We start from the raw sequence: 15,990 nt of genomic DNA, 5'->3' as shown, positions 1-15,990 counted from the left end.
TGTAGAATATTGCGATGGTTTATCATAAACCGTCGCAAAATTTGTTTAACATTACGACAGTTTATCAAAAACCGTCGCAAAATTGTTCAACATTGCGACGGTTTATCGTAAATCGTTGCAAAATTTGTTGAACATTGCGACAGTTAATCATAAACCGTCGCAAATTTTTATAACATTGCGACAGTTAGTCATAAATCGTCGCAAAATTTTCAGCATTGCAACGGTTTACTATAAACCGTCGCAATCTACAAGACAATTTTTTTTATTAAATTTAAAATTATTTTTTTGAAGTATTATGTATATTATCATAATAAACTTATATTTTATTAACAATTTTGTATATACTTCCTTTAACATGAGGTACACGATTGTTTTTCTTTATATAATTTCAAAATCGTCACTAGAATATAAATTTATCTTTCAACAAACTTATGAATTTATCTTGTATGTAAGATGTGTTAGAGTATATAAATAAATATAATTATCATTTTATAACTTAATTTTTTAGTTATCAGATCACATATTATTCAATAATTTACAATGTTAAATTTTATAAATTTTATTTTAAATTCCATCTTTTTAACACTATTAAAAATATAAAAATAAATATGTTAAATTTTATAAAAATTTAGTTTAATTTATTTATGATATAAATATGTTTTTAATATCTAATATATATTTTTAGATGATAATTTATTTTAAAATATATCTTATAATAACAATTCTAAATGGAAAATAAAAAACACAAAAGATAAACATTCATGGTACAAATTTTATTTTATCAAAAAATTATTTATTTTAATATATTACATTATATATGTGAATATTAAGACATATATATATATATATATATATATATATATATATATCAATATATATTATAATTAAACTTTTTTAAAAAATTAATTCATTATTAAGAAATTTTTTTTGTCACATGAGAATTAATTTCTTTCAAAAATTTGACAGATATCAAATAAATAAATATTTTTTCTGAATCTATATTTTATTTTATTAGAATATAATTTTTATTTTTTAAAATATATTATTTTTTAGATAAAAAATTATGTATATGTCAAATAGTAGTGGGGCAAGTGCCCCACTATTCCAAACGTGCATCCGTCCCTATATATATATATATATATATATATATATATATATATATATATATATATATAATATAGGGGATTATAATTATACTGGTGTAACTTTCACTAAGTATTATGCTGCTCAATAACTTTATATTAAATGTGAATTTTGTAAATCCAACCGTTAAATTGAAAGTTCATATCACTTTATAATTGTATATCAAATTTTGTTAAAATTGAACAACTAGAAGGTAATCAAAGTGTTTATATTTTAGTGTATTTTGAAATGAATATATTACATCAATTTTGTTTTATAAAAATGAAGTATCAAATTATCTTGGATTAATATAATGTTTTGTATATATAATCAATGAGAGATATGAACTTTCAATCTAACAGTTGGATTTACCAAAATCACATTTAATATAAAGTTATTGAGCGGTGTAATACTTAGTAAAATTTACGCCAATGTAATTATATTAAATTTTACTAAGTGTGACACCGCTCAATAACTTTATATTAAATGTGAATTTTGTAAATTCAACCGTTAAATTGAAAATCTTTTACTCTTAAATCATATATACAAAATGTTATATTAATCGAAGATGATTTCTTATAAAATTAAATTCAATCTGTCGGAAAATTTATATTTTCGATGATAAAATTTTTGTAGGAAAAGCTATATTATTGATGGAATATTTCAGAAAAATTTATATTTGTCGAAAATGTAAGAACTGGTTTTAAATTTGATATGAAAATATTATGATATAATTAGATAAGATTTTAAGTTAGTATTTTATTAATGGTTGATAATTAAAAAATAAAACAAGGATAAATACATTTTTTGAATATTATATGTTTGATTTAAGATAACTTACAAAATAACTCTTGGTAAAGTTATTCCGCTCAATAACTCATGGTATGTGTTGAATTTCATCGATCCAATTAATTGTTAATTTAAAAGTTATTAAATTTTACTAATAATTAATATAAAAAAATTAATTAGTTTTGGAATAAATTATTTGCTAATTAACAATATAATTGAAACATTAATTATTTGAAATTATTTAACTAAAATCTTATTGACAATTTACTATATGATCTTAATATTTTTGTATAACTAATATCTGGTTTTAAATTTGATATGAGAATATTATATATAATTAGATAAGATTTTAAGTTAGTATTTTATTAATAGTTTATAATTAGAAAATAAAACAAGGATAAATACATTTTTTTGAATTTTATATGTTTGATTTAAGGTAAATAAATATATTAAATTAATTAATAATTATTTAAAATATTAAAATTTAATTTATAAGTATGTAATAAATAAATATTTATAATTTTATAAATTATATTATCATTATAAATTATAAAATTAAATAATTTAAATTATAATTTTAAATAGAAATAAGTAGATGTTAATTATAAAAGTAAGTACATATAAATAAAGAATAACTAAATATATTATTATTATTATTATTCGTAATATAAAATTATTATATATTATTATTATAGTACAAATATGAGATTGTATATTTGAGGATGACTTAAATGAATTAATTTGTACAAGTTATACTGACAACATACATATACATTTCGGTAGCCTACTCATCAGAACTTCACAGTTAAGCGTGCTTGACCTGGAGTAGTACAGGGATGGGTGACCTTCCGGGAAGTTTCCCAGAAATTGCACAAGTAAGGATAAAACACGCTAAATAGTGAAATATCGTGAAATAGAACCTTTGAGAGGCCAAATATGAGGATTGTTACGTTAATAAATTTATTAAAATTAAAAAAAATTATAATTTTCAACGACTAAAAGAAGGGTCATAATATTAATTTAGAGGCAGTTGGTGCGACAGTTGATGAAAGGGTCGCAATGTTAATATAGAGGCAGTTGGTGCGACAGTTAATGAAAGGGTCGCAATTCCAAGTTTGCGACAGTTTGTGCAACGGTTCTGATAATCGTCGCAAAATTGCCTGGTGACGGACAATTCTGCGACGGTTCCCAAACCGTCGCAATGTTGTCTTTGCGGCAGTTCTAACCGTCGCAATGTAGGCTATATAACCGTCGCAAAATCGTCATTTTCTTGTAGTGTTGGGTATCTCGTCATCTGTGAAGGTTAAGTGATCGTTAGCCGTGATGTGGCTTACGATCCCTTCAAATTTGTCTTGAGATATGTGGTGTGCAACATAGGCTTCGTTCAAGACTTTCAACAGAGCCTTTCGATGTGGTTTCGAGCTCATGATCAACGAAAGCAATGTGATCTTTGCGGGAGTATGATTAAGCTGATCGATGATGGAGTATTCGCTTTGTTGAATGAATTTGAGGAATTCATCTTCCTTGTCGAGTTTCATCCTTCTTTCCTCTTTGTCGTTTCCTTTTGGGGACTTATTTTCTGAGTCTTTGGGAGTATAAATGCGTCTGTTCCTAGTCATTCCCCTAATTCTGGTAATGTTCGATGAATCCAATGACGGTGAACTTTGCACGTCATAGATCCATGGCATTACCTTGTCACATTCATAAGGGAAAGGACTTGGCATTCGAATGGTCAGCTTGAGCATGTTTTTCCCTTCGTTTTTTGGTGTGCTTGCAGACCTTTCACAAAGTACTTCCTGATGTGATGTTCCGGTATTTGATCACAAGTGATTTCATTATCTGATTGACATGCACAGATTAAATTTCTCTTTTTATTCTTTGTTAGCTTACTAGAAAGGCGTATGTTCTAAATGAAATGTAGTATAGGATGCAAAGAAAATTAAGGAATTCAACAAATATCATTCTTATTGATTTGTTTGCTTAGTGAACATTCTTCATACAGTGTTTTTCAGTATGTTTTGACAAAATCGTAGAAGTCTAAAGAAACTTAAATTGGGCTGATGCATAGGTAAGTTGTTCTCTACTTCTAAGACATGTCTCTTCATTGCTTTGATCTTTTCATAGACTACCCTATTCATGTTATCACAGGTCGACTGTGCTTCCTTGGACTTTTCTTGATAGTATCCGATCATCATTTTTAGCTCTTGAATCTCTTCTAGAGCCTGGTCTCTTTGGTGGGTAACTTCTCTGAAGAGTTCGGGCCCCTTTTCTTCTTTCTATTAAAATTTGAAAATGATCATAGCTTGTTCTTGCATGATCTCCCACCAAAACTGAATCTTGGACTGGGCCTTAGCAACTCCCTTTGTGCTTGTTCCTTTGCCAATGTGTCTTCCTGGAGTCTAACCTCGAGTTGTGCCACATTTGACGAGGCTTCAATGAGTTGCTTGTCTAAGTTGACCTTTGGAGTTTTTTGCCAGCTTTGTAATTTTGTCGGTGCATTCATCCTTTAGTCGATCTCCATGTCCTTTTTCTTGCATTTCCTTTCCAAACTATCAATGTATATTTTGGATTCCTCATTCTTTTTCTTCAAAGGCCTTTATCTGGGCTTCCAAAATTTCCATCCTCTCGGTTAAGGAATTGGTTTGATGTTGCTAGCTTTGGTTTGTCATTCTGGTCGTATCTATGGATTCTCTCTAGTTTCTCCATTTCTAATAATAACTTGAGGAAGCTATTTGAAGCTTGCTAAGCTCATCATCTCCGAAATAAAGTGGCCTATTCCAAGCCTCCTTTATGACGTCAATTTGTGACTGTTGCCCTGAGGTGTAGAGGAAACAAATCCCTCCAAGATCTTCTTGGTTTGGTAGGGTCTATGTTCTCTCGAGCTGCCTTAACACCAGCTTTGGGAAATAGGTTATGCATCCTATTAATCCTAGTAAAGATAGATTAGGGAAATTTCCACATCGGATTAACACTTGACTCGGCCGAAACCATGGACACATCCATGTGAGGGTGTCTTCGGTACAATCTTCCATCTCGGCTTTCCACGCCATGGCATACTTCCTTGGTCACTACTAGAAAAATTAAAATTAGAGAGGGAACAAATCCGTCACTAATTTTGATAAAATCCGTCACAAATCAATTAGTGATGGAATTTGTGACGGAAATGATTCCGTCACAAAATTTGGCGTCACAAAATATTTAGTGACGGATTATTTTTTCCGTCACAATTAGTGACGGAATTAAGGCATCACAAACAGTATAATTTCCGTCACTAATTTCTAATAATAAATGTTTAGAAATTAATAAAAATCCGTTGCAATTTGTGAGGGATTAAATCCCTCGCAATTTGTGAGGGATTAAATCTGTCACAAACTGTGATGACTTTAATTAAGTAGAATCCGTCACAATTTGTGAGGGATTTAATCCCTCACAAACTGCGAGGGATTAAATCCCTCGCAAATTGTGAGGGATTAAATCCCTCGCAAATTGTGAGGGATTAAATCCCTCGCAAATTGTGAGGGATTAAATCCCTCACAAATTGTGAGGGATTAAATCCGTCACAATTTGCGACGGATTTTATCCGTCACTAACTGGGATGAATCCCTCACTAACTGTTGATGACTAAATTTGAGGGAACCATTTGTTTTTAAGAGTCTGGTAATCGATTACCTATACATGTAATCGATTACCAGACAATGAAAATCATATGTTCGAAATTTACTTATTAAAAGGTTCTCTTGTAATCGATTACCCATTTATTGTAATCGATTACCAGAGCCTATTATTGAAACAATTTCAATCAAAACAAAAATATCAAGTCTTTTTTATGAAAATGCATGATATCATTTAAAATGAAGATAAAAGAACAATACAAACATCAAGAGAAGGAAGTAAGCGCACCCAGAATCAATACACCAGAAATCTTGTAAGAGAAGGAAGTAAGCGCACCCGGAAAGTAAAAACTTTCTGCCACCCGAAATAACCATGAATATAACCAATCGAATGGCCCGGAGGAAAACAAGTCACAGATACAGAGAATTCAAAAACATAATACCTCGTCGAAGGCTTTCACTTGCTGCTGCAAATTTCTGCTCCAAGGCAGCCTCTCCAACTGCATTAGCAGCAGCACGCAACTGCAAAGAAGTAAGGCAATCAGAACTCTATGAAATTCATCATATAACTGTATTCCTTTAATTTCCAAATTTTGAAATCGACCAAAAATGTGTCAAGATAACTTGGAGAATGATCAAGCATACGGAATGCTAATTTTATAAGCCCCTAAAGGCAAAATTTGAATATTTTGCAACATTTAAATAACTGAGTTGAGGCACAAAGCGCAATGACTTTCTTTTGTCCCAATAAGTAGCAGTATAATTTATGACAACACGAGTTATCTACAGTGAAGGAATTTAAAGAATTGCTAATGTTTAAAGCGTAATTGGAAAGATTTTCCAACTAAATCAAAAATACAGGTGAACCACTTACTTTTGACTCTAGCAAATTACACTTTCACTTTTGGCAATTAAACACTTCAAACTTCAAGTATATATCAGATATTCCATCCGTAATTAAGTTATAAAACAACTGACAATGCAAGGGTCTAGATTAGCACACTTTTTGAGTCGTGCTGTCAAACCCCCAGCTTCAGATTTACTTGCTCTTTTCCAATTCTTGAATAGAAGGGCCCATTTGCAAGATGCAAGTTTTAAGCTAGATCATAGTCAAAAATGAAACCAAGTGGTTATTTTATAAAGAGTGGACATTTGTATACCTGATTCAAAAACTCGTCAAGCCTTCTAGCACTCCGAATGATACTTCCCTCAAAGATGTCAGCCATTTGTATAACATCAGCAAAATTTGCTCCCTGGAGAAAATTTTAAAAGGAAAGGCGAGAGAAATTAATATACATACTTAAAAAGAGCATATTTTTCTTTTCTTTTTTCTCCCACTCTTATGAGAATGCATACCCATCATTAGTTTCACTGCAGCTAAGATGACTACATACATGTCTTGGGTTGCAACATAAAATGAATTTTTGGGCCACAATGAACGCACAAGTCCATGCTGAAGAAACTATATGTTACTTGGTAATGAATTAAGACTAGTAGACCATGGAGCTTGTCACTAACCCATAACGTAGGTCATGCTTAGAGAATAAGTTAAAATTTATAAAAACCCACACACTGGTCAGGACACCTAAAATAAAACATTGTTGCTTTGTTCTGGTCCCTATTAAAAAACTCTACATTTTTTGTCCTTACACGAAAAAAACTAAAACATCATCATGACTTCAACAATTAGCATTCAGCACAGACCAATTTCTAGTTATTTTTCAATGTTAAGGTAAATATGAAATGTCATGAAACAAAAAATAGTGTCAAGGGGCAATTTTTATTTGAACCAACTTGGTGTTGAAACTAAACTATTTTTTATTAGAGGAATGGGGCAGCAAGGATCAAAAACTGTAGACCACTTGGTCATATAGAGGCTTTGATGTCAAGTAAATGACTTAAAAGTAGACAAGGCTTCAAACCAAAAATACGGCGTAACTAACCTTCGACCATGAGTAGATCACATCCATCAAGTATGGCCTCACTGTTGATTCCACATACTCATTTACATTTATATCCAATTTGCATTCATGTTGTATCTGTGACAAAAGGGTGATGATCCCATTTATATTTAAATACAGAAACTCCCAAAAAAATTCAGGTTAAGTGATAAAACATCTACCTCTGCTATCCTTCTGGCACTATCTTGAAGCTGCTGCAGAGGCCTTGCAAGCTCTGTTCTCAGTTGTATCTGCTCAGTTGATTTATCTCCTGGTATGAAACAACTCGCAAGGGCAGCAACTTGATGATGGTCAAGGTCATTAAAAGTACCTAATGGAGGAGGGGAAATGAAGAAAAAAAAGGTTACAAAATATATTGAACTGCAAACTATACAGAAAGCACAATGAGGAAACAAATATTGATTCACCATTAAACATTAATTCGGTAACAAGGAGTTCGTCGCCCGTGTCAATCAAGCAGGCTGCCCGTCCCTTCAACTGAACTACACCATCAGCATCAATATGACCAAGCTTCTTTAAGACTCGTGAGCGATTCTTTAGTTCTTCACAAAATTTTTGTAGCTGAAAAGAGTTCAAGTAATTAAATAGTAATGCATTCAAAATTTGTCATGAATAAAATCACCATATTAACAATCTATCAACTACTAAGTCGTTAATTTGCAAAGTCACATGGAGATTGAAAACATACAATTCAATGCAGACATTATCTAGACTCCCATCAAGTTCCAACCTTATGTGATCTGACTTAATATGTAAATCTAGCAAAGAAAGACAGATTAGCAAAGTCATACCTGGGAATCCCGCATTTTTGTCTTCAGTTGCTGAATTTCATGATTCACTTCTGCTTTCCTCTCAAAGCATTTAATTTGATCCACATCTTGATGCTAAATTGCAACAAAATATTAAGGTAACACTCAAACCAAAGGAAAAGCAACATCACATTTATAACATAAAAATAGGGGAAATAGTGTTCATTTTAACAAACCTTATGCATAGGATGGGCAAACAATTTTTTCTCAAGTTCTTCTATTTGATTGACTAGTTCAACTATCTCTGCGTCCCGTACATCCATGTCCTGGAAATATTATTTTAGAGAATACAAAACATAATTATTGTTCTGATTCTGTTAAAGATCAGTCAAGCTCTATTGTCTTCCAATTTGTTCTCTAAAATAATCAGAAAATAGTGTACCTAGTAAAATCTGTGACTAGAGTTTACCAAAAAAAAAATATTGTACTTTATTTTAATAGAAATCATGTGATTTAAGAACCTTATCCATTTAAAAGCAGGAGAATGAAACAGAGAAGTTACAAGGTAAATGAAATGAAGGATAAAATATGACACAGAAAGGCAATTCACAGTTTTGGCTATGCAATGTAAATACCGGAACAAACCTTATAATGAGAAGATAGAATGTCAGAAAACAATCAATTAACTAAATCTTTTGTTGTTATGTAGTTTAAGTAAAAAGCATGCATCTATTAGCAGGTGAATCACTAAAGGATATAGTGCAGTCAAGCCTACTTTTGAGGTCAAATGTTGACAACTTTTATTTATCTAACTCTATGTTTATATGATAGAGAACAATAACATACCAGCAACTTGTGGCATGTGTGAGGAAAAAAATTACCTTTAAAGGGTTAAGCTTTGGAAGCCCTTGGGGAAAACGATTGCCCAGCTCCTGTACAGCAAGCAGTATACTTTGCCTGGCTTCCAAGGGTCAGAGATCAGAAGGTATAGATACCCTCAGTTTACCAAGGGCAGAGATTAATGGTAATTGAACAGGGACCTAATACAGAAGGAAGCAGACAAGAGAAAGCAACGTAAGTTTTTTCTGATATAGTTAGAGTTACAACAAAAAGCCATGAATAAAATCATGTAAAATCTTGAAATGTCAACTTACCACGTGCATTTCACCTTTCTCTCCAGGGCGGGGTGGACATGGTTTTGGCCGTAAACTGTTTTCATTTGAACCAGGTGAACAATGAAGTAAAGTATCAACAATATAACCACCACCAGAAGGTTTCTTAACAACATTGACTACAACACCCCAGCCCCAATCAGTTCCACCTTCTTTTACTTTGATCTGAAATGTTAAAAGGTCCATCTAACTCAGTAAAATACAATAAGGAAAAAGAGCTGAAGACACAGTAAACAATAAAAAAAAATGAAATATAAAAATTTGTAGGTTACAAAATATATTGAATTAGTTTTCACCAATCTATGGATTAGTTTTCACCAACCTCAATCTATGGATTCTGTTGTTTGAGATTGTTGCTCCTCAAATAACGATTGTAGTCTCTGTAGTAAACAACATACCTTAGTAATTAGCCAAAAGAATAAAACCAATGCCAAAATTGTAAATCTAAATCTTTTTTCTTTTCTCCTTTCTTGTCAAATAACAATACTATAAGCATGTTCAAATAAACATTTTCATAAACACTTCTAAGAGAAAAAAAAATGAAATAAGTTTTTCTTTTAGTAAATGAAAATGAAAATGGAAACTCAAGAGCATGGTGGTAACGCTTCGATTTGACTAGGGTTCTGGCGATGCGTCTAAGGTAGGAGGGTGAAACCTCGTTGCCTCTGTTCTGTTTCTGGTTCTGGGTTACAGCGTCACGGGAGGCGACGACTTGCGCGACAATGGCGGTGGCGTTCGCGACAAAACCTAACCCAATGGCGTCCGCGAAGACTGAGGAAACGACAATGGCTGATACAAGTGAAGAAGACGAAAGGGAACTCGAACGGAGGAAATGACAATGGCTGAGACAAGTGAAGAAAGCCACAAACAGAATAGAGAATCGATGAAATACCTAACAGAGAAGGAGGCGTCGTGGCTGGCGAGGGAGGCGTCGTGGCTGGCGAGGGCAAGAGCTCTTATGAGATGTCTTTCGGAAGGAGATGTGTTGTTTTAACATGTTTAGGGTTTCCCCTGGTTCCTCTCTGAGTGGGTTTATGAGCCAAATTCATAAACCCAAAAAACTAGCAGGAGCCCAAAAAATAGCGGGAGCCCAAAAAATAGCGGGAGCCCAAAAATGAAAAAAACTAAGCCAAATTTATGCCAATTTTAGACATTATTAAACCAAACGATTATAAAAAATTATAACTCAAATTATAATTAATATTTTGATAATAAATTTATTATATATTAAAATTAATTAAATATTTTTATCAAAGAAATTCATACAGATATTAGATTTTATTTACTATGTTTTATAATCAAAACATATTCAATATTAAATTAAAAGATAATAAAAATTATAACTAAAATCATAATAATTTTTTTGATAATAAATTTAGTATATATTAAAATTAATTAAATATTTATATTTATGAAATTGTTACAGATTTTAAATATATATTTTCAAGTTTTTATTTTATTAAATTAATTCAAAATTAATTATATTTTATCACTTTTTAATAAAGTGAGCAAATGATAATAAATTAACTAAAATTTTAAAATATAATGTTTTTACGAATATAGTGACTAAAAGTATTATAATAAATAATGAAATTAATTAAATTATATTTTATAATGGTTATTTTTTTTATGATGCTAAATTAAATATTTTAATTATTTTCCAATAGTGATAAATCAATCTCTGTTCCAGGATTTATCAAAATTAAAAGATCAAGGTACTCTGTTTGAGGGAACGATTCCGGATACATGGAAACCAGAATATTCCCATCCCAATGCCCGAAGTATGATTTGTGTGGATAATGTTGACATGACTGGAAGATGAATTGAAAAATTCTTATTTTCAAATTTAAGTAATAATTTTAAAAAATGAATTGAAAACACAAGATCGAGTAATACCTGTCATATTAATAACTTTCATGCAAAATAAAATATCTCCATTTTTTAGGTTGTGCTTATTTCTTTCATAAATCTAAATTAGATTATTTTATAAGTTTGCTTTTAAGCATAAAAATTAAGAAATTAACGGATATTATTTTATTAACAAAAAATAAGAAATTTTTAATTTTTAACTAAAAATTTAAATTTTAAAATTAAAAATTATGAAATTAGAAAGATATTTTTCAATAAATAACTAAATTAGTTAATTATTATTTATTTTATATTTGAGGACATTATCTTCTTATAGTTATTTTAATGACTTTTATAGAATATTTTAAAGGTTTTTAATAATTATTACTATTTTAATAATGAATATTTATGAAAATTAATTTTTGTAATATTTTGATTTTTAAGTAGCCCAAAATGGGTCGTTCTCAAACTTGGGCTTCTACGACCTTAAGTAAAAAGAGTTGCGCTCTGACTATCAGCTATACCTTTTGGCCTAGTGGCCTACCATGGTCATGTAATCGATTACCAGTATGTGTCTGCTTGTTACAGCTGTCAAAGTGGGCTTCAGCCCGTGCGTCAACCTGGCCCACCTTGAAAAAGGGTCGGGCCAGGCCAAAAAAATGAAAAAATTTATGATGGGTCAAAAAATGTGACCCGGCCCACTTTCGACCCGGCCCACCCGGGTTGAACCCGTGGTGGGCCGGGTGGCCCACCTGACCCACTTACCAACCCATCCCCTAAACCCACTAACAACTCACTTAACTATTTATTATTATATATGCATTATTTTAATAAGATATCATTTTTTTTATAGATAAAGATAAAATCAATGTTAAATAATATGATATTACTATAAATTTATCTATCCAAACCTCTAATAAAATTTAATATTGATGAATAATCACTCTCATGAAAGATTTTTTATTTTTTTATTTTTTATTTTTTATTTTAGATAAGTCTTGTCAACCTAGCTTAATATGTAAAAAGAAATCTTTAGAAATATTGCATAAAGTTCTTGGCCATTTAAAATAAAGAATTTCAAAGAAAACCCAAATATGATTTATATTAATAAGGTTTTGAAAATAAGGGTTTTCAATATTTTAAGTTTTAATAAGGCAATTATTGTTTTTAAGAGACTGGTAATCGATTACCATTAATTGTAATCGATTACCAAAGGATGAATCTCATATGTGCAAAGTCACTCTTAAAAACGTACTCTGGTAATCGATTACCCATTACATGTAATCGATTACCAGAAGAAGAAATTTTCAAAATTTGAATTTAAACTTTACAACGTCCCAACCATTTTGAAACTAAACCCTTGTAATCGATTACCAAGTGTTGTAAGCGATTACCAGAGCATTTGTGAAATTCTTTGAAATAGTAGAATTTCAAATTCTCCCAAAAATGTAACACTTTGAAATTCCTCATATTTTTTTCCCCTTATTTCACTCATATATTTTATCTTATATCTTCATATTTTTAATTATTGAATATTCAAAAATACTTTATAAATTATTAAATATTATCTAAATTAATTTTTAAAATTATTAAATATTTAAAAATTGGTTAACATTTTTTTTTATAAAATTTTATTTAAAAATCTCAATATATAAATATATTTTTAAAAGCAATTTTATCATGATAGAATCAAATTATCATATCCAAATTAACAATTTAAAATTTAAAAAAATTGAATTGACTTATCCAAACAAAATATTTTAACAATGATAGAAATTGAAATCAAAGTAATTCAAATACCAAGAATTTTAAATTCCTGGAATTTGTAAAATTACTCATCCAAACACACCATAAGGGAATGCAATTGTAAGAGACAATTATATGAGTAAGATGTTTATTGTATGGATTAAAGTACTTTGTGGGTTCTTAAGAGAACCCTGAGAGAAACAAATAAACTATGCAAGTTTATATTTTGCTTTTTGATTGTTCTGTTGTATTCCTTGTTGCGTGAGATGTATGAATATCTATTAAATTCCACAAATACATGAGTTTTGATTTGAATTAAACATGTTTGGTATTTCAATTATGAAAAAGATTATGTTATTCAATTTTTGTTATTTGTGTTATGGTATGTGGGGTAGAGGGTGTCACACAAATGATATATATTTATTATTAATAAATACATAAAATATATATATATATATATATATATATATATTATATTTTTATAATATTATTCATAAATTAATATCAATAATATTATTAGTATATTTATACATAAACTAATAATTTGATAAATATAACATTATATATTAATATAATTTTACAAAAATATAAATATACATATCTTATGTACTATATTTATATTTTTGTAAAAGTATATTAATATATACTAAGTTATATTTATCAAATTATCAATTTATCTATAAATATACTAAAAATATTATTGATATTAATTTATTAGCAATAATAAATTATTAATAATATATAAATTTTATTTATTTAGAAATAATAAATATATATCATTTGTTACATTAATAAAAATTATAGTATATGTTAACTTAAATAAGCAAATAATGGTATAATTTTAAATTATTATATATATATATATATTGAAATTTTAAAATTATTAAATTTTTAATGGGAGAGATTCAAATTGCACAATTATGATTTTTGAGAGACTAAAATTGTTCAATTAAAAATTAAAGGACTAAAATTGCACAATTACAATTCTTTAGGGACTACAATTATCCAATTAAAATCTTAGGGATAAAAATTGCACAATTACAATACTTGAGGGATAAAAAATGTAATTAAGCCAAAATTAAATTAATATATTTTTTTTATTTTCACAAGTTTTTTTTAAATTATTTTTAATGAATGTCTTAGTTTCTTATGTTCAAAAATGACAATTTTTATTTAATTAAATGAATTTCATAATTTTTTCAGTCCTTTAATGAAATAAAATATTTTTAATTTTATTATTTTTTTAAAAAAATTAACATATTTTCTTTAATTATGCATAATTCTTAAATATAAAAGTTTCATAAATAAATTTTAATATTTTGAGAGGGAACAATTTGTCACAAATTTTTTCACAAAATATTTTAACCTATTTGTGACGGAATTTTGAGAGGGAAAAATCCGTCACTAAATTTTTTCATTTTAGTGACGAAATTTGTGACGGATTTTTTAGAGACGAAGTTCATTCCGTCACAAAATCCGTCACAAACATTTTTTTTATTTAGTGATGAAATTTGTGACGGATTTTTAGAGACGAAAATTTTTCCGTCACAAAATCCGTCACAAATATTTTTTTTTTGATTCAGTGACGAAATTTGTGACGGATTTTTAGAGACGGAATATATTCCGTCACAAAATCCGTCACAAAAGTCAATAAATTCTTGTCCGTCACAGAACTTAAAATTCCCTCACAAAATGCGTCACTATTAGCTATGCTATTTTTTCCGTCACAAAATTCGTCACAAATATTAATTTTTCTAGTAGTGGGTGCAGGAATTCTAGGAAAACTTCTCAAAGGATCAGGTAGCTTTCCCATATGGTTCTTGGCGAAGAAATGAGTAAATGCCCACACATAAAGGAGTAAGTTGCAGCATCTCATTTGTTTCCTTGATTTCTGGTTGCAGAAGTCGATTGCGATAAGGGTATTGGCAAGGATGACAGGTACTGGGCTTTTCAAGTGTGCATCCCAAGCAAAAAAAGCGTCAATTATAGCGTGATCTACCACCCTCTCATGAAAAGGAAAGAAGATTATTCCAAACAAGATTAAAGGTAGGGTCTTGTTGAAAGTTGTCCAATTCCCTTAATGAGTTAGAAGGGAAAAATGTTCTTCCAAAGTGGAGAGCTTCCATCCTTTGACCGCCCCATTGCCTTCCAAAACGGATAGGTGAGGAGGTAGTCTAATTAACTCATCTACCTTATTTAAGGATATACGTCCTTCTTGAGTAAAGTAGACTCCCTCAGATTTGGGCCACTTAATCATTAGGTCATATTCCTTAAGGGTGGGCACTGTGTCGAAATGCGGGAATCGGAAGCAACGGAACCCTGGTTTCCAGAAGTGTGCCAAAGCTCTCATGAAAGCAGGATCGACGGACACCCTCAACAAGTCGAGGATTCTTCCATAGCGTCTTTCAAATTCTATCTTGACTTCTTTTTTGCATTACGGCACATAAGTCATTTACTCTTGGCATTGCGGAGTTTGGAATGTTCACTTTCCTCAATGGTCCATGCATGCTATTACCTATGCCTTCCATATCTAAAGAGGAGGTTTATTACTCTAACAAAAATGCATGATGGATTCTTTCTTCCTACATTTTATCATGTTTTTTTTCTAAGGATTATGATGCGTGAATTTGTATTTTTTATAGAATAAGCTAGCCTATATGATGCTTAAATTGGGCCATATAGAAGGATAAATTTTGTTTTTGACTGGGCTCTAATCCTCATTCATTTGGGAAATGAAACAACAAATGCAACAAACATATGCTCAAACAAAACGAATCTATGAGCGGCATAAATCTGTGGTCTGGGGTCCTTGTCAAACAAAATGCTTTGTATAGGAAGGTTATAATTTTCCTCACTAGTCCTTAAAGACCCCAAGGTGCCCCCTTTATAGGGACCCAGTACCTCTATCGCCGTCACCTGGCAAACTCTAAGGTCTGTTGCAGTATTTCGGGCTAGAGTATCTGGTTATCATCTTGAGTGTTATTTTTGACAA

General features: G+C 30.1%; 1 protein-coding gene across 1 annotated transcript; it reads right to left on the bottom strand.

Moving 5' to 3' along the window:
• Nucleotides 1–5,436: 5,436 nt before the first annotated feature.
• Nucleotides 5,437–15,526, bottom strand: LOC145957305 (DExH-box ATP-dependent RNA helicase DExH10-like). The gene is made up of 12 exons (XM_083073537.1): nucleotides 15,514–15,526; nucleotides 15,190–15,422; nucleotides 9,387–9,569; nucleotides 9,228–9,272; nucleotides 9,114–9,164; nucleotides 8,469–8,558; nucleotides 8,275–8,367; nucleotides 7,891–8,044; nucleotides 7,665–7,793; nucleotides 7,466–7,620; nucleotides 6,683–6,775; nucleotides 5,437–6,044 (listed from the first exon to the last, which is right to left on the bottom strand). The coding sequence occupies exons 1-12, from the start codon at nucleotides 15,524–15,526 to the stop codon at nucleotides 5,934–5,936; spliced, it is 1,350 nt and encodes a 449-aa protein (XP_082929663.1). The 3' UTR covers nucleotides 5,437–5,933.
• Nucleotides 15,527–15,990: the final 464 nt, after the last annotated feature.

Source organism: Cajanus cajan, chromosome 4 (assembly GCF_000230855.2).
Source record: "Cajanus cajan strain Asha chromosome 4, NIPB_CcT2T_4, whole genome shotgun sequence".
NCBI classification, from domain to species: domain Eukaryota; kingdom Viridiplantae; phylum Streptophyta; class Magnoliopsida; order Fabales; family Fabaceae; genus Cajanus; species Cajanus cajan.
This window is presented reverse-complemented; position numbering and strand designations above follow the sequence as displayed.